At 35.0% G+C, this 20175-nt stretch overlaps 1 protein-coding gene across 1 annotated transcript in view; it reads left to right on the plus strand.

The window, feature by feature from the left end:
* The window catches only part of LOC132715397 (5-oxoprolinase-like), a gene marked incomplete at its 5' end in the record, with an annotated part of 254579 nt that overhangs the window by 58878 nt on the left and 175526 nt on the right, over window positions 1–20175 (plus strand). The window contains one exon of the mRNA XM_060698394.1: window positions 19102–19183. Within this exon, the coding sequence (XP_060554377.1) occupies window positions 19102–19183 (82 nt within the window). The remainder of the gene's footprint in view (window positions 1–19101; window positions 19184–20175) is intronic.

The following is a 20175-nucleotide window of genomic DNA, read 5'->3' on the forward strand; positions in this document are numbered from 1 at the left end:
GTCCGCTCTATAAATTCTATACTAATGGAAGGATTTTCTTCAAACTTTACTCAAATGTTCACTCCAATTGGGCGATGTGCAGAACCCATCTTACCCTTGTGCCAGCTGAAGGTCAAGGCCACACTTGAAGGTCAAAAATTGACTTATAAAAAGTTTAGTATATTGGGAAAATGAAAGGTTATTTGTAACTGTTTCGAACATGATTTGATAATAGATATTTTTACTATTACCTGTACAATTAGTCTTTTTTTCGCCAGAGATAATTTCTTTTTATGTATTTGTGTCACTTAAGTTATTCCCTTAACCACCTTTCCAAGTTGTCTTTTGTCAAGGACATTGGTGGGGGTATGAATCGCATTCAGCGATAGTTCTAGTTATGTTTGACTATGATTCAAAAGAGAAAGAACACCAAAACGCTCGGCAATCTAATTTATACTCTATATTTTATAATATATGAACCACGTCAAACATTTACAAAACGAAAATTGATTGCGGCTAGCTTACACCCAGATGAGATGAGCCTGTGTTCGCTCATTGAAAAAAATACATAACAGAGAATAATGAATGAGTGTAGGTTCTATATTGAATTTATTATGCTCCCCGAAAAAATTCAGGAGGGGGGGGGGAGCATATAGTCGGGCCTTGTCTGTCTGTCTGTCCGTCCGTTGTCTTGTCCGGAGCATAACTTGAAAACCCTTGGAGATTATTTGTTCAAACTTCATACAGTGGTAGAGGGCATTGAGGGGGAGTGCAGTGTCAAAGAACCATAACTCTATTTTGCCCGGTTTTTTAATTATCTCCACTTATAGAAAAATCTTGTCCGGGACATAACTCTAAAACTATAACAGATATCAACTTTGTAGGTGAATAGATCTCAATGGGTAGATGTGCAGTGCATAAGAACAATAACTTTTTTGTCCTAATTTTGGAGTTATTGCCCTTTGTTAATTTTAACACTTTGAACTTTGTCCAAGACATAACTCTAAAACTATAAGAGATATCAAGATGAAACATTGTAGGTAGATAGATGTTATTGAGTAGAAGTGCAGTGCAAAAGAAGCATAACTCTGTTAAGCCTCATTTTTAGCTCGACTATTCGATAAGAATAAGTAGAGCTATTGCAGTCACCCGAGCGTCGGCGTCGGCGTAACCACTTATGTTAAAGTTTTTGTAATAGTTCAAATATTTTCAAAGTCCATAGACATATGGCTTTGAAACTTTGCACACTTGTTCACCATCATGACCCCAACCTGTAGACAAGAGGAGGTAACTCTATCAAGCATTTTGACAGAATTATGCCCCATTTTCGACTTAGAATTTATGTTAAAGTTTTTGTAAAAGTTCAAATATTTTCAAAGTCCATTGACATATGGCTTTGAAACTTTGCACACTTGTTCACCATCATGACCCCAACCTGTAGACAAGAGGAGGTAACTCTATCAAGCATTTTGACAGAATTATGCCCCTTTTTCGACTTAGAATTTACGTTAAAGTTTTTGTAATAGTTCAAATATTTTCAAAGTCCATTGACATATGGCTTTGAAACTTTGCACACTTGTTCAACATCGTGACCCCAACCTGTAAAGAGGAGGAGGTAACTCTATCAAGCATTTTGACAGGATTATGCCCCTTTTTCGACTTAGAATTTACGTTAAAGTTTTTGTAATAGTTCAAATATTTTCAAAGTCCATTGACATATGGCTTTGAAACTTTGCACACTTGTTCACCATCATAACCCCAACCTGTAAACAGGAGGAGGTAACTGTATCAAGCATTTTTTTTACTATCAAGCACTAAGAATAGTCGAGCGTTGCTGTCCTACCGACAGCTCTTGTTGAATTATCTCCCCTTTTAGAAAAATCTTGTCCAGGACACATAGCTGTAAAACTATAAGAGATATCAACATGAAACTTTGTAGGTAGATATATCTCATTGGAAGATGTGCAGTGCACAAGAACCATAACTCTGCCTTGCCTAATTCTGGAGTTATTGCCCTTTGTTTATTTTTACTTTTTGAAGTTGTCCGGGACATAACTCGGAAACCATAAGAGATATTCAACAAGAAACTTTGTAGGTTGATAGATCACATTGATTAGAAGTGCAGTGCAAAGAACAGTAACTCTGCCTTGCCTAATTTTAGAATTATTGCACTTTGAACTTTTTCCAGGGACATAACTCTGAAACTACAAGAGGTGTACTTTCCTGTGTCCAAAACCTATTCGGGGAGCATCACCCGGCTCAAACCGGGCTCTTATTGAATGAGTTAGAAAATAACGTTATGCGAAAAACTTCCATGAACATTTTCATATCAAAATTCATCTTTACACCACTAACTTATAGGTCTCTTGTATATACATATACATGCACACATATACATGTACATACATACAAAAAACATACATTACATAAACCATTAATGCAAAAGTATTATATATTAATCGATTTTAATACATAAACGCAATAACCATATGTTTATACACATATTCTAAAAAAAATGAAGGTCCCTTCGAATCAATTGCGGATTTCATAATTGTAAATGAAAGGAACGTCATAATTTGATCAATACAATTACATGCTTTTTTCCCACAAACGCCTCAACAAAAACAATAATTTCTTTAAAAAAAGTATTGCAGGTATTAGCAATAAAAGAGTGACATTGGAATTTGTTTATTAATTTCTATTGTTAAATGAAACGTTTCAAATCGTATTTGGACTTCGATGTTTTTATCCATGCCGGAAAATCTGTCTGAAACCTTTAATGCCAGACAGCTCATGCGCTTAAATGACGTCATTATCTTTATGAAAGAACGGTTTTAAAAATTATTAAGCTACTCTTTAACTAGTGTTTACAAAGAATATGTTAGTGTTCATCCGTGTTGTTCTACAGAAATTAGAAACTTTGACGGGAGCGATAGCGACCAGAGAATATTTCTTATTTCTGTAGAACAGCTACAGATGAATACAAACATACTTAGATTCAAGCTTTATTTGGCTTCATTATTATTAACTTTATTTCTTCACTATACCTGTCCATTTGCACAAACGCGGTTCTATGAAGCACTATGAAAAATAGAAGGCTGCTATGACTGGAGTTTGATATATCATCGACTTTTGTTCTACACAAAGAATTTTTATGCCCCCGCCATGTAATGGCCGGGGCATATAGTGTTACCCTGTTCCGTCCTTCCGTCCTTCCGTCATTCTGTCATTCATCATCAGTTTCCGTTCATTATCTTAAGAACGGTTGCACACATTCAAGTCAAATTTGACATATGGATATGTTATGAGAAAGTACAGGTCAAGTTCGAATTTGGTCATGGTTCGATGATTTTTGGCAGAGTTATGCCCCTTTTACTTTGAAAATAATATGAAATTTCAGTTTCCGTTCATTATCTCCCCAACGGTACAACACATTCAACTCAAACTTGACATATGGATATGTCATGAGAAAATACAGGTCAAGTTGGAATTTGGTCATGGTTCGATGATTTTTGGCAGAGTTATGCCCCTTTTACTTTGAAAATAATATGAAATTTTCAGTTTCCGTTCATTATCTCCCCAAAGGTACAACACATTCAACTCAAACTTGACATATGGATGCATCAAAGGAATGCGCAGGTCAAGTTCAGATTTGGTCATGGTTCAATGATTTTTGGCAGAGTTATGCCCCTTTCACTTTGAAAGTAATATGAAATTTTCAGTTTCCGTTTATTATCTCCCCAATGAAACAGCACATTCAACTCAAATTTGACATATGGATATGTTTTTGGAATGCCCAGGCCAAGTTTGAATTTGGTCATGGTTCAATGATTTTTGGCAGAGTAATGCCCCTTTCACTTTGAAAATAATATGAAATTTACAGTTTCTGTTCATTATCTACCCAACAGTGTTACATATTCAACTTAAATTTGACATATGGATATGTCAAAGGAATGGGCAGGTCAAGTTGGAATTTGGTCATTGTTTGATGATTTTTGGCAGAGTTATGTCCCTTTCACTTTGAAAATAATATAGATACATCTTAGGAATAAGCAGTTTAAGTTTGAATTTGGTCGTGGTTCAATTTAGACAAACTTATCTTTCCTGAATGTTGGAAAAAATTTGAACTTTCAGTTTCAGCACTCATACTTTTAGCCATTATTTTGGCTACAAATATGCAATATGCTATTTTTAAAAGGTTTAGACTGCATAATTTCAGTGCCTTGAACATTGTATGAAAATGGTTTGTGTTAACATTGAAAAGTTTTAAGGGCTTTGAACTTAAAATGAAAAAAATAATTAATGCACCATCTGAAATTTTGGCTGCATGCGGGGGCATCCGTGGCATAATGACACATTTCTAGTTAAGAAATACAGCGCTTTCATTGAATGACAAATAAAGCTGGACACTAATATTATTTATTTCAGTTTCTTAATTTGGTTCTACACATCCTCTTATGTCTTGTTAACATAAGTTTTCTATTACAATGTACAGTCGAGACTGTCATATGTGACTTTCCAAGGGATCTTGAGAAAAAGGTCACATATGACAGGGAGTCTCTTAATACAGTCTCATAGAAAATTAAAATTTAAATACTATCTATCTGTCTATATATCATTGTGACTTAACATATACATGTATACTGTATAATTGTTTGAAAGAATAATATCTAATCAATTGCAAATACACATAGGTACTTTAAATATTTGATGAAAATAAAATAAGAATCCCTGTAAAGGAAATATAATAGTATGTATATCATATAAAATTTAATTTCATTTTTTGTATTAGTTTAATATTGAATCATTATGGTACAAAATAAACTTGAATTTGATGCATTCAAATCCTTAAAATAACTTAAAAGAAATATCATACTTTTAAAAACATATCCATATTAGTCTGGTATCAACATTTTTCCGTATTATCCATGCAGCCAAAGAAAGGTAAAATAAAAAAAAATTCTGACTAAAAAAATCTTCCGTTGGCACTCCATAATTTTTTAAACACTAGTCTTAATCCAGTTTACTCAGTTCATTATGTTCATTACACCTGTGACCTCAATTTGTTAACACACATCGATTGCATCAGACGCTACGGACACTCCAGACGCTACGTCACTTGACACCTGCATAATATACATGTAATCAGAGGTGTGTAGAGTTTGTTTGAAGAGTACTGACTACTGGATTATAATTGGACTTAATTATTTTGTCTCTCTGGATGTTAAAACAGGTATTATTTATCTGATTAACGGACAATTAAAAGGTGTGAAAGTTGTTTTTAAATCAGACAAAACAGTGCATTGGGACCAGACAATTAGGGTCGCTTGTCACATATGACAGGGAGTCATTTAATTCAGACCATTTATATAGGAAAATACGTTGGGAGGACTGAAACAAGGTCGGATAAGACAGGGAGTCGTTGAAATCAGGGCGTCGCTAAGGCAGTCTCGACTGTATATAGAAAATCAATTAATCAGAAATAAATGCGCAGTACGTTATCACTGATATTTTGTGCGCCATACGTTATCATTTCCAGAAAATGCCCCAATATTAATATTTTCAGTGGTTATTCTAGCCAGCATGGGCATGAATGCTTAGATGACGATATATTACAACTTTTTAAAGTCAGTGGTTTCAGTTAATATACATATATGTAAACGAAACGGTGAATTTTAGAGAAAAAGCCGTACGTTACCACGATCAAACAGGTGGAAAATTCTCTCGCTTTGAATCTGGTGACGCGCATTTCAGATGAAGTACGGAACGAATCATCATGAAATAAAATCCTGTGTGCCAGGAAAATTGTGGAGAAGGGTGTTATATGTACTTTTACATTAGAACATCATGAATTTTAGTGAAAAAAGGAAAAAACCTACTTTTTGGCTGCATCCGCCATCTTGTTTGTTTGGGTAACGAACGGCGTGATTCTCCCCCATGAATTTTGTCACTAGTGCTTAAAAGGAAGGTTGTTCTGATGACTTCTAGGTCAAGTTTGAATATGGGTCGTCTCCGGTCAAAACCTAGGTCACATTGCCCAAATATGGAAAAACCTTTTTAACACACTAGAGGTCAAATTTTTGACTCAATTGTCATCGAACTTGGCCAGGATGCTTGTCTAAGACATAGCTTGGATGCCATTGATTGGTCAGGGGAGCGATCTAGGGCCATCATGGGCTTTTTGTTTACTATAACATCTGTAGTTTTAAAAGTTTCTACCTCAAACTTCAAATACATATTCCTTATCACCAAGCAGGTCTTATGTGACAAGGTTCTTTACAAAATATTATAACTTCTTGACTTTTTAGCTCACCTGAGCTTGCCAGTCGTCTTTTTTCCGTCCACACTTGTTCGTTAACACTCTAGTGGTCACATTTTGCCTCAATCATCATCAAACTTAGTCAGGATGCTTGTCTATGTGATAGCTCAGATGAGTTCGACCATGGGTCATCTGGGATGTAAAACTAGGTAACAGGAGCTAGAAATAGAAAAACCTTGTTAACACTCTAGTGGTCACATTTTTGCCTTAATCATCATCAAGCTTGGTCAGGATGCTTGTCTAGGTGATAGCTCCTATGAGTTCGAACATGGGTCATCTCGGATGAAAAACTAGGTCACAGGAGCTAAAAATAGAAAAACCTTGTTAACACTCTAGCGGTCACATTTTTGACTCAAGTGTCATCAAACTTGGTCAGGATGCTTGTCTAGGTGATAGCTCGGATGAGTTCGAACATGGGTCATCTCAGATGAAAAACTAGGTCACAGGAGCTAAAAATAGAAAAACCTTGTTAACACTCTAGCGGTCACATTTTTGACTCAAGTGTCATCAAACTTGGTCAGGATGCTTGTCTAGGTAATTGCACGGATGAGTTCGAACATGGGTCATCTCGGATGAAAAATTAGGTCACAGGAGCTAAAAATAGAAAAATCTTGTTAACACTCTAGTGGTCACATTTTTGACTCAATTGTCATCAAACTTGGTCAGGATGCTGGTCTAGGTAATTTCTCGGATAAGTTCGAACATGGGTAATCTCGGATGAGAAACTAGGTCACAGGAGCTAAAAATAGAAAAATCTTCTTAACTCTCTAGTTGCTGCTGTTTTGAGCCAAATATCCTGTAAATTGGTCTAAAAGTTTGTTTTGATGATTTCTAGGTCAAGTTCGAATATGGGTCAACTAGGGTCAAAAACTAGGTCACAGTGCCCAAATATAAAAAAACCTTGTTAACACTCTTGTGGTCACATTTTTGACTCCATTATCATCAAACTTGGTCAGGATGCTTGTATAACTATTGCTCAGATGAGTTCGAAGATGGGTCCTCTGGGATGAAAAACTAGGTCACAGGAGCTAAAAATAGAAAAATATTCCTAACACTCTAGTGGTTACTGTTTTGATCCAAGTATCCTTGGTCTGAAAGTTTGTTTTGATGATTTCTAGGTCAAGTTTGAATATTGGTCACCTGGGTAAAAGACTAGGTCACACTGCTCAAATATGGATAATCCTAGTTAACACACTAGTGGTCACATTTTTCACGCACCTGTCATGAAACTTGGTCAGAATGCTTGTCTAGGTAATTGTTCGGATGAGTTCGATGGGTCATTTGAGCGATCTAGGGCCATCATGGCCCTCTTGTTTAGGTATCTACTTCAAACTTCAAATATAAGGAGAGGACTACTATGAGCTATTGTAGCTCTCGGTCCAATTCCTTTCTGCTTAAATTGTAAATTATTAACATGTATATATTATTTGAATAAAAATATGTTTAAACCAAACTTCAAATATGTATTTCTTATCATTACACAGATGTTGTGCGACATGGTCCACAACTCTAGTGTGACTATTTCCAGAATTTTTTCCCCTTGAACTTGGAATTTATGTTAACAACAATAAATTCTTGTCATAAGAAGAAATATATTTATATCATAATTAATTTTTATGCCCCCAGGCATATAGTAATTGAACCGTCCGTCCGTCTGTTCATCTGTCTGTACGAGGTTAACCTAGAACGGCAAGTTGGATTTTTCTTAAGTTCTACCTGTACCAATGGCTTCATAATTTACACACTTACTAATCCATACAATGTATATGATCTGGGCAAGTTTCATAACTATGGCTTTCATTTTCACCTAGTTATGGCCCTTTCAGCGCTTAGAAAATGAATAATGGTTAACCTAAACCGGCAAGTTGGAAATATCTTATGTTCTATCTGAACTAATGGCTTTATGATTTTCACACTTACTTATCAATACAATGTACATGATATTGCCAAGTTATGTGAATGTGCCATCCATTTTCCCATTAATTTTTTATCACTTTGAAAATAGGGCCGTTGTTTGGTTAACCTATTCCGCCAAGTTGGATTTATCACTAGGTCAAGGTCACAGGGGCCTTAAATGTCAAAATGGTTTCCGCTGATAATCTTGAAAAGTATGTATCTCAAAGTCTTCATATTTCACATAGTGATTGATCATAACTAGTAGATGACCCCTATTGATTTTGGGGTCACTAGGTCAAAGGTCAAGGTCATAGGGGCCTTAAATGTCAAAATGGTTTCCGCTGATTGTCATGAAAAGTGTGTATCACAAAGTCTTCATATTTCACACAGTGATTGGTCATAACTACTAGATGTCCCCTATTGAATATGGGGTCACTAGGTCAAAGGTCAAGGTCACAGGGGCCTTAAATGTCAAAATGGTTTCCGCTGATTATCTTGAAAAGTATGTATCACAAAGTCTTCATATTTCACACAGTGATTGGTCATAACTAACTAGATGTCCCCTATTGATTTTGGGGTCACTAGGTCAAAGGTCAAGGTCACAGGGGCCTTAAATGTCAAAATGGTTTCCGCTGATTATCTTGAAAAGTATGTATCACAAATTCTTCATATTTCACATAGTGATTGGTCATCACTAGTAGATGACCCCTATTGATTTTGGGGTCACTAGGTCAAAGGTCAAGGTCGCAGGGACCTTAAAATGTCAAAATGGTTTCCGCTGATTATCTTGAAAAGTATGTATCACAAAGTCTTCATATTTCACATAGTGATTGGTCATAACTAGTAGATGACCCCTATTGATTTTGGGGTCAAAGGTCAAGGTCACAGGGGCCTTGAATGTCAAAATGGTTTCCGCTGATTATCTTGAAAAGTATTCATCACAAAGTCTTCATATTTCACATAGTGATTTGCCATAACTAGTAGATGACCCTTATTGATTTTGGGGTCACTAGGTCAAAGGTCAAGGTCACAGGGGCCTTAAATGTTAAAAGGGTTTCCGCTGATTATCTTGAAAAGTATGTATCACAAAGTCTTCATATTTCACCTAGTTATTGGTCATAAGTAGTAGATGACTTCTATTATTTAGGGGTCATTAGGTCAAAGGTCAATGTCACATGGGCCTTAAATGTCAAAATGGTTTCCGTTGATTTTTCCATAATTGAACACTTCCATGTACCCATTTTTGGCAAGTTTCTGTAATAAAATTACCAATTATGTGAGTCAATGGCTAGAAAGGGGGGTATATGTGTCGTTCAACATTCTTGTTTAGCGATATCTTTCATATTTGGTAGGTGGATACCTTTAACGGTCCTCTAATGTTTTGTGGCGTTAGGCGTCTCTAGGTCAAGGTCATTTGTGTAAAAAAATGAATCTAAACATTTCTGCTCATACTGCCTTGATTTTTAAGTTAATGTCTTTCATGTTTATAATAGTTATACCAAGGGAGGTCCTCTTCCTTTTCCTTTAGTAAGGGGTCATTTGGGTCAAGGTCACCAATGTCAAAAATAGATTTTTTTTACACTTTTACAGGTGTATTAACCTTATTCTATCGACAGATGTCTTGTATATTTTGTAGGAACATAAAATTGAGGTATTCTTCCTTTGGATGGAGTTAGGGGTCAGTTGGGTCAAGGTCAACAGTGCTAAAAATAGATTTTTTACATTTTTGCCCATACAGCCTTTATTTATTGACAGATTTATTTCATATTTGATACAGATTTCTACACATGATTGGTTTTCTTCATGAACTGCAATATTTTGCTTGCATCTCTTAGTAACAAATAGTTCTTTCTTATCATTTAAAAAAGTGTTAACAATTAATGAAGGCATTTACTTACTGAGTTTAATAGCTAAAGGCTTTTGAGAGAAATAGTCAAGATGAAAAGGCTAAGATGGAAAAGAAATTGAAGGATAGAGTAAAACATGCTTAGGTGAGAAGACACATACAAATTAGCTACTTCACTCTCTAAAATTAAATTATTGACAACAGTGAGCGCGGGGGCATTTGTGTTTATCAACGCAGATTCTTGTTTTGGCTTATTTTATAGCCTATTTTCGGTCATATTCCCAATTGAAAATAGTATATTATTTTCCCAATACTCAAGAAAAATATCCGAATTGAAAGTAACAAAATAGAAATATTAAATAACAATTTCTATAATCTTTGTAAATGAGGACTTCTTCACTGTTATGGTTCTTAAATGTTTGAAGATGCCATCCTAGACAGATATTCTTTCCATTCATTAAATCACTGCAAAATTTAAGTCATAAATTTTTTTCATTTTTATGCCCCCGCCATATAATGGCAAGGGCATATAGTGTTACCCTGTTCCGTCATTCCGTAATTCCGTCATTCCGTCCTTCCGTCATCATCAGTTTCCGTTCATTATCGTAATAACCGTTGCACATATTGAACTCAAATTTGACATATAGATATGTCATGAGAAAATACAGGTCAAGTTTGAAATTGGTCATGGTTTGTTGATTTTTGGCAGAGTTATGCCCCTTTTACTTTAAAAATAATATGAAATTTTCAGTTTCCGTTCATTAACTCCCCAATGGTACAACACATTCAACTCAAACTTGACATATGGATACGTCAAAGGAATGCGCAGGTCAAGTTCAAATTTGGTTATGGTTTGATGATTTTTGGCAGAGTTATGCCCCTTTTACTTTGAAAATAATATGAAATTTTCAGTTTCCGTTTATTATCTCCCCAACAGTATTACACATTCAACTCAAATTTGACATATGGATATGTCAAAGGAATGCGCAGGTCAAGTTCAAATTTGGTCATGGTTCAATGATTTTTGGCAGAGTTATGCCCCTTTCACTTTGAAAATAATATGAAATTTTCAGTTTCCGTTTATTATCTCCCCAACAGTATTACACATTCAACTCAAATTTGACATATGGATATATTTTTAGAATGCGCAGGCAAAGTTCAAATTTGGTTATGGTTTGATGATTTTTGGCAGAGTTATGCCCCTTTTACTTTGAAAATAATATGAAATTTACAGTTTCTGTTCATTATCAACCCAACAGTGTTACATATTCAACTCAAAATTGACATATGGATATGTCAAAGGAATGCGCAGGTCAAGTTGGAATTTGGTCATGGTTCGATGATTTTTTGGCAGAGTTATGTCCCTTTCACTTTGAAAATAATATAGATACATCTTAGGAATTACAGTTTAAGTTGGAATTTGGTCGTTGTTCAATGATTTTGGACAAACTTATCTTTCCTGAATGTTGGATAAATTTTGAACTTTCAGTTTCAGCACTCATACTTTTGTGGAAATGTATATAGCCATTATTTTGGCTATGCAATATGCTATTTTCAAAAGATTAAGACTGAATAATTTCAGTGCCTTGAACATTGTATAAAAATGGTTTGTGTTAACATTGAAAAGTTTTAAGGGCTTTGAACATAGAATGAAAAAAATAATTTGTGCAAACAAATTTGGAACTAAATATTATAACATTTGAAATTTTGGCTGCATGCGGGGGCATCCGTTGCATGATGACACATTTCTAGTTTAACAAAACATCGCTGAAATTCCCAATTCCATGGGTGTGGGTTATGTTCCCAAAATCCTGGAAAAAAGCCCTGCTAACATTAGATTTCTTACTCTCATGAAACTTTACAGGAATGTTGCTCAGCATGTGTAGTTGTGCACCTGGGTATTTGTATGTAGATTTATTCAGTATTTGTTTGACTTAGTAAAAATTTGCAATTTTCAACTTGTGTCGCAAGCTCAAAAAGTATTTCAGCTAGAGTCATTAAACTTTACAGGAATGTTGCTCAGCATGTGAAGTGCAAACCTGAGTTATAGTATTGTGACTGTCGGGCGGTGGGCGGGCAGGGAAAAAATTTTCATAACAGGTTGTTAGCAACTTCTTATCACAGCCACTTCCTGTTTACCGACTTAGTTAAATTTTCGATATTAATGGTCAATGGTAGGAAACTTTCGTAACAGTTTTCTTAGGAACTAATCATCACAGCCTCTTGATTTTTGGCATACAGCATTAACATGTGGTCCCATATTGTGGAAATTGATTTCAGGTCTGTTGCTTGTCCACTACCTGTTTGCTGACTTAGCTAAATTTTTGACATTAATGGTCAATGGTAGGAAATTTTCGTAACAGTTTTCGCAACAACTGGTTATCTCAGCCTCTTGATATTTGGCATACAGCAATAACACATTGTCTCATAATCTGAGATTCGATTTCAGGTCTGTCGCTCATCCAATCCATGTTTACAGACTTAGTTAAATTTGCAACATTAATGGTCAATAGTAGGAAATTTTCATGACAGTTTTCTCAACAACTGCTCATCACAGCCTCTTGATATTTGGCATATAGCATTAACACTGTGTCCCATACCATGGGATACAATTTCAGGTCTGTTGATTGTCCACTTCATATTTTCTGACTCAGTTAAATTATCAACATTAATGGTCAATGGTAGAAATTTTTAGTAACATCACAGCCTAATTATATTTGGTATACAAATGCAACCCGCCGCCTTTTCTGTCTTTGACCCATTTTTATGCTTTCCGAAGGATGAGCATACATGTATAGTCGCCGCTTTGTCCGTACGTCTGCTTTTCTTGTCCAGGACATAACTTTGAAACAACAAGAGGTATCAACATGAAACTTTATAGGTAGATAGATCTCATTTAGTAGGTGTCCAGTGCATAAAAACCTTAACTCTGCCATGCCTAATTTTTGAATTATTGCCCTTTGTTTATTTTAGACTTTGAACTTTGTCTGGGACATAACTCTAAAACTATAAGAGGTATCAACATGAAACATTGTAGGTAGATAGATCTCATTGAGTAGGTATGAAGTGCACAAGAACCGTAACTCTGCCTTGCCTAATTTTTAAATTATTGCCCTTTGTTTATTTTAGACTTTGAACTTTGTCTGGGACATAACTCTAAAACTATAAGAGGTATCAACATGAAACATTGTAGGTAGATAGATCTCATTGAGTAGGTATGAAGTGCACAAGAACCTTAACTCTGCCTTGCCTAATTTTTAAATTTTTGCCCTTTGTTTATTTTTACTCTTTGAACTTTGTCCAGGACCTAACTCTAAAGAGATATCGACATGAAACTTTGTAGGTAGATAGATCTCATTGAGTAGAAGTGCACTGTTAAAGAACCATAATTCTGTAAAATTATAAGAGATTATCAACATTAAATTTTGTGGGTAGATTGGTCTCATTTGGTAAAAGTGCAGTGCTTAAGAACCATTACTCTGCCTTGCCTTATTTTGAAGTTATTGCCCTTTGTTTATTTTTACTTTTTAACTTTTGTCCAGGACATAACTCTAAAACTATAAGAGGTATCAACATGAAACTTTGTAGGTAAAAAGAGCTCATTGAGTAGGTGTGCATTGCACAAGAACCTTAACTCTGCCTGGCCTAATTTTTGAATTATTACCCTTTGTTTATTTTTACACTTTGTTTATTTTTACACTTTGAACTTTGTCTGGGACCTAACTCTAAAAGTATAGGAGATATCAACATGAAACTTTGTAGGTAGATAGATCTCATTGAGTAGAAGTGCACAGTTAAATATTCATAACTCTGTCTTGCCTGATTTTGGAGTATTGCCCTTTGTTCATTTTCACTTTTTGAACTTTGTCCAGGACATTACTCTAAAATTATAAGAGATATCAACATGATTTTTTGTAGGTAGATAGGTCTCATTGGGTAGAAGTGCAGTGCTAAAGAACCATAACTCTGCCTTGCCTTATTTTGAAGTTATTGCCCTTTGTTTATTTTTACTTTTTGACTTTTGTGTGGGACATAACTACTAAACTATTAGAGATATCAACATGAAACTTTTAAGGTAGATAGATCTCATTAGATAGAGCTGCAATGCTAAAGAAATGAAACACAGCCTTGTCTTATTTTAGAGTTATTGCCCTTTGTTCATTTTACACTTTGAATTTTACCCAGGACATGACTCTGAAACTATAAGAGATATCATCACATAACTTTATAGATAGATAGATCTCATTAAATAGGAGTGCAGTGCAAAAAAACATAACTTTGCCTTGCTTAATTTTGGAGTTTTTGCCCTTATTAATTTTTTTATACTTTCCTGTGTCCAAAACCTTCTCGGGGAACATCACCCGGTTCAACCGGTTATTGTTTTCAGTTTTTTGTCCCCCGCCTTTTCGAAGAAAAAAGGGGGATATAGTAATAGGCTCCATCCGTCTTAATAAAAGAACAAAAGCTCATAAAATTCATATTGTTAGCTATTTTTTGTTTTTATGAGCTAAATTCAGCTTATGGACTTACGTCCAGGTGTAGTTTATGAGCTGATTTGCCTCTGAAATATCAAAAGTTGGTACATCCGTCAAACTTTTGTGTCCGGTCCAACACTTTGTCATTTATCAAAGGAATCTGAAAAAACTTAGTACAAATGTTTGTTATAAGAGGACGATGTGTCATGCACAACAACCAGACCCCTACCTCCAGGGTCAAGGTCGCACTTGCTCATTCAAGGTCAACATTGTCTATTTGATGGTATATGTCATGTCTGGTCCATAACTTTTTTATCTTTGAAGGGATTTTGTAAATACTTGCCACAATTGTTAACAATAATGAGACGATGTGTCATGTGCAACAACCGGTCACCTACCGCCAAGGTCACACTTGGAGGTCAAAGATTAACATAGCCTATGAAAGGGTATATTTTGTGTCCAGTCCATAACTTTTTCATTCAACAAAGGAATCTGAAATAACTTGGCACAAATGTTTGTTATAATAAGACGATGTGTCATGTGCAACAACAGGTCACCTACCTCTAAGGTCAAGGTCACACTTGGAGGTCAAAGATTAACATAGTCTATTACAGGGTATATTTTGTGTCCGGTCCATAACTTTTTCATTTATAAAAGGAATCTGAAATAACTTGGCACAAATGTTTGTTATAATAATCATACGCAACAACCAGACCCCTACCTCCAAGGTCAAGGTTGCACTTGCTCATTAAAGGTCAACATTGTCTATTTGATGGTATATGTCGTGTCCGGTCCATGACTTTATTATTTTTGAAGGGATTTTGTAAATACTTGCCACAATTGATCACAATAATGAGACGATGTGTCATGCGCAACAACCGGTCACACTTGGAGGTCAAAGATTCACATAGTCTATTACAGGGTATATTTTGTGTCTGGTCCATAACTTTTTCAAAAATCAAAGGATTTTGTAAATACTTGCCACAAATAGTCACTATAATAAGACAATGTGTCATGCCCAACACCTGCATCCCTACCTCCAAGTTCAAGGTCACACTTAGAGGTCAAAAGTTAACATAGTCTGTTTTAGGGTATATTTTGTGTCTGATCTAGAACTTCTTCAGGATTTTAAAATAACTAGGCACAAATAGTCACAATAATAAGACAATATGTGAGGTACAACACCTGCACCCCTACCTCCAAGGTCAAGATCACACTTAAAGGTCAAAGGTTAACAGAGGCAGTTATATGGTTTATTTTGTGTCCTGTCTTTACCTTCTTCATAGATAAAGGGATTTTAAAAAACTTGGCACAAATAGTCACAATGATAAGATGATATGTCATGCGTAACACATGTGTCCCTACCTCCAAGGTCACACTTAGAGGTCAAAGATTGACATAGTCTGTTATAGGGTATATTTTGTGTCTGATCTATAACTTCTACATAGTTCAAGGGATTTTGAAAATACTTGGCACAAATAGTAAAATTAATATGATGATGTCATGCACAACACCTGCACCCCTACCTCCAAGGTCAAGGTCACACTTAGAGGTCAAAGTTTAACATGATAGAATTTTAAATTCCATGTTTCATTTGACTAGTATTTCTTTAATAAATTTATTGTTGCATTTGCAGATCTAGCATTGATCATAATTTTGGACTGAAAGTCCTGAAATCCATACCTCAATCTTTTGAAATAGCACAATTTTATGCTTCATATAAAACTTCCCCGAGGCGGGGGACATTGGTAACTCTGTTACAAATTCTTGTTTTTAGAGTAATTGCCATTGACTTGGTATAAATTTGCAATATTTAACTTCTTCATGCATAGCTAAAAAAGTATTTGACCTGTAAGCCTGAATGTTTACAAGAATGTTGGTCAGCATTTGCACTTATGCAGGCTTTGCTTGTGGATTTATTCAGTATTTGTAAAGTTTTTGCCCTGTACTAAGTAAGATTTTTATTTTTATGCCCCCGCCATAAAATGGCTGGGGCATATAGTGTTACCCTGTTCCGTCATTCTGTCATTCTATTCTTCCGTCATTCTGTCATTCCATCATCATCAGTTTCCGTTCTTTATCTAAGTAACCGTTGCTGACATTCAACTCAAATTTGACATATGGATATATCATGAGAAAATACAGGTCAAGTCTCAATTTGGTCATGGTCCGATGATTTTTAACAGAGTTATGCCCCTTGATGAAATTTTCAGTTTCTGTTCATTATCCACCCAACAGTTGTACATATTCAACTCAAATTTAATATATAGATATGTCAAAGGAATGCACAGGTCAAGTGTGAATTTAGTCATGGTTCAAGGATTTTTGCCTGAGTGATGCAGTGAACAAGAACCATAACTCTATCTATAGTAATAACAGAGTTATTGCCCTTTGTTACTTTTCCATTGCTTTCTTTTGTCCCGACTATTGGTTGGAATTCAATATAACTTCATACTATGATCAAGTACATTTCCCTGCAGTTTCCTTTGTTATTTTTCCTTGTCCAGTGCATAACTTGAAAACTACAGGTTGGAATTAAAAACAACTTCATACAATGGTCAAGCACAATAAGAGGAAGTGCAGTGCACAAGAACCATAACTCCAGCTTGACTTATTACAGATTTATTGCCCTTTGTTACTTTTCTTTGTCCGGAGCATAACTACTGGTTGGAATTCAATACAACTTCATACAATCATCAAGCACAATAAGAGGAAGTGCAGTGCACAAGTGCCATAACTCTTAATTATGAATTATTGCCTTTTGTTACTTTTCCATTGCTTTTTTCTTGTCCAGAGCATAACTTGATCAATCATGGTTGGAATTTAATGAAACTTTATACAATGGCCAGGGCAGTGAGATGAAGTGCAGTGCACAAGAACCATATTTTGGCATTTTTTCTGTCCATAACTGAGTGAATAGGTAAACATTTTTTGGAATATTGTTACTGACAAGAATCTGATTATCTGTGAAATGATTTCCTTACTAGGCAGAAACGGTCACTTAACACATTACTATGTGTCAGGAGAATGACTGCCTTGATGTTATTTAATCTAAGGAAAGATTTAGTAATAAATGTTGATCTAAAACAATGCACCACTGTAAGGAAATATTAACTCGTTGTAAAATATATACAGTAGAACTTCTATGAGTCGAACTTCGATTAGTCGATTTTCTTGATGTGTCGAAGAAAAATGAAAGTCCCGATTTTTTCCCCTATATATTCCTTATGAAAACCTATTTATGAGTCGAGATTTTATGTGTCGAATTTTTCGATGTGTCGACGTTTTTTCGTGGTCCGTATCAAGTAAATCTAGTGCAATTTACCACAAATAAGTCGAAGTCGTTTGATTATTTTGACACCTTCAATCTCAAGACATTTTTCACACCTTATCTGGCTGCGAAGACGATTTTCAATCAACTTGTGTGGCAGGTGTTAAATACACAGCCGTGTGTTCAAACAGTCTTTGTTTGCGGAAAAATGTGTGATAAATTGCTTTAATTGTTTCTATTTTAATTGCCGTAGCGGTATTTGAAAGTAAACAGTAAGAACTACTTTCATTTGAAAACATCGGTAACCCATTGTCGCGTGAGAACAACACGCGAAATATTTACTATAAGCTGGTTTAGTTATCGCCCTTTCGTATTGTTACACCTTTTGTAACTCTATTGTATACGTCAACGGGTAGATTCTAGTCCAAATAATTAGCCGTGAAAAAAAGTTATTTAACATGCTATATTTATCATTGTAAAATGTAAAATATCAGATTAATGATGGAAAAAACATGAAATAGGTTTCGTTATAGATCTTCTAATTAGAACTAGTCACGGGTCGAAATTTTGTCATGGAATTGAGAGCAATTCATGAGTCGAAGTCCCGATGTGTCGAAGTTTTTACGCAAGTCCCTTCAAATTCAACTTACCGAAGTTCTACTGTATATATCTACATATAAACTTCATGATTATTCTGACACTATGATACAGACAAACTAAGAACTCAAAAGATTTAAATTCATTCATGTCATTCATTCATTCAATGACATAATTGAATGGCCAATGGCCCTTTAAAATGTTGCTAGGGTTCTAACCGGTAGGGGACTTATGTATTGCTTGCAATATTATGATAATTTTTCTAGTCATCTGGGGCATGTTGCTCTAAGAATTCTTATGAAGAAAAAATTTATTTTAGCCTGAAGTCTTTAGTTAACATGAAAAGGTGGTGACAAGCAAAGCTTTTCAGTACTTTATATCAAGAAGTTTTCAGTGTAAGGAACTGAAAACGTAAATTTTTATTTGTACATGTATAATAAAAACAGAAAAAAGAACTGCATTTTCTACTGCTGAGTTTTTTGTGACAACTATAAATTATTGTGTGCAACACAATGAATTATATGGTTTTACTATATGAATGATTAAAATGTCATGAGAAATAAGATACACATACATCTGGAAAACTTGCATAACATGGACCAAATGTTATTAAGATTTGAAATAAACTATTTTGTCAGTTTTGAAGATGTCAGATCTTATAATTTTAGTATTTTATCAAACAGATATAATGATGGCAAATAGTGTTTTATATTTGTAGAAAATCTGAAATATTTGAATGAAAGGATAAGCCAGCTTTCAACTCAGTGTAAACAAGAGCTGTTAAATCAAGGTTTTGAAGAGTGAGTAATTAATTTTCATTCCAGTGTTTCTAAACTATTAAAAGTTAATTAAAATTATATTTCAATTTAGTATATATTTCATGATATTATCTTCTATGATATTTAAATAAGAAACAAATGGCTGATTGTCCCCTGCCTTTTCTCAGGAAAAAGGGTATATAGTCTGTCTTTCCGTCCATACGTTCGTCCCTTCGTCACGCTTTCGTGTCCGGTCCATTAATTTGTCATTTATCCAAAGAATCTGAAATAACTTGGCACAAATGTTTGTTATAATAAGACAATGTATCATGTGCAACAACCAGACCCCTACCTCCAGGGTCAAGGTCACACTTGCTCATCCAAGGTCAATAATGTCTATTCGAGGGTATATGTTGTGTCCAGCCCATAACTTTCTTATCTGTGAAGGGGTATTGTAAATACTTGCCACAATTGTTCACAATAATTAGACGATGTGTTATGCGCAACAACCGGTCACCTACCTCCAAGGTCAAGGTCACAATTGAAGGTCAAAGTTTAATGTAGTCTGTCACAGGGTATATTTTGTGTCTGGTCCATAACTTTTTCATAGATCAAAGGATTTTGTTAATACTTGCCACAAATAGTCACTATAATAAGACGATGTGTCATGCGCAACTTCTGCATCCCTACCTCCAAGATCAAGGTCACACTTAGAGGTTAAAAGTTAACATAGTCTGTTTTAGGGTATATTTTGTGTCTGTTCTAGAACTTCTTTGGGATTTTGAAATAACTAGGCACAAATAGTCACAATAATAAAACGATATGTCAAGTACAACACCTGCACCCCTACCTTCAAGGTCAAGGTCACATTTAGAGGTCAGTTATATGGTATATTTTTTATTAACTTTTTCATAGATCATGGGAAATTAAAGATACTTTGCACAAATAATCACAATAATAAGACGATATGTCAGACACAAAACATGGGTCCCTACCTCCAAGGTCACACTTAGAGGTCAAAGATTAACATAGTC

Source organism: Ruditapes philippinarum, unplaced genomic scaffold (genome assembly GCF_026571515.1).
Source record: "Ruditapes philippinarum isolate M1 unplaced genomic scaffold, ASM2657151v2 ctg66_1_1_1_1, whole genome shotgun sequence".
Lineage (NCBI taxonomy): Eukaryota > Metazoa > Mollusca > Bivalvia > Venerida > Veneridae > Ruditapes > Ruditapes philippinarum.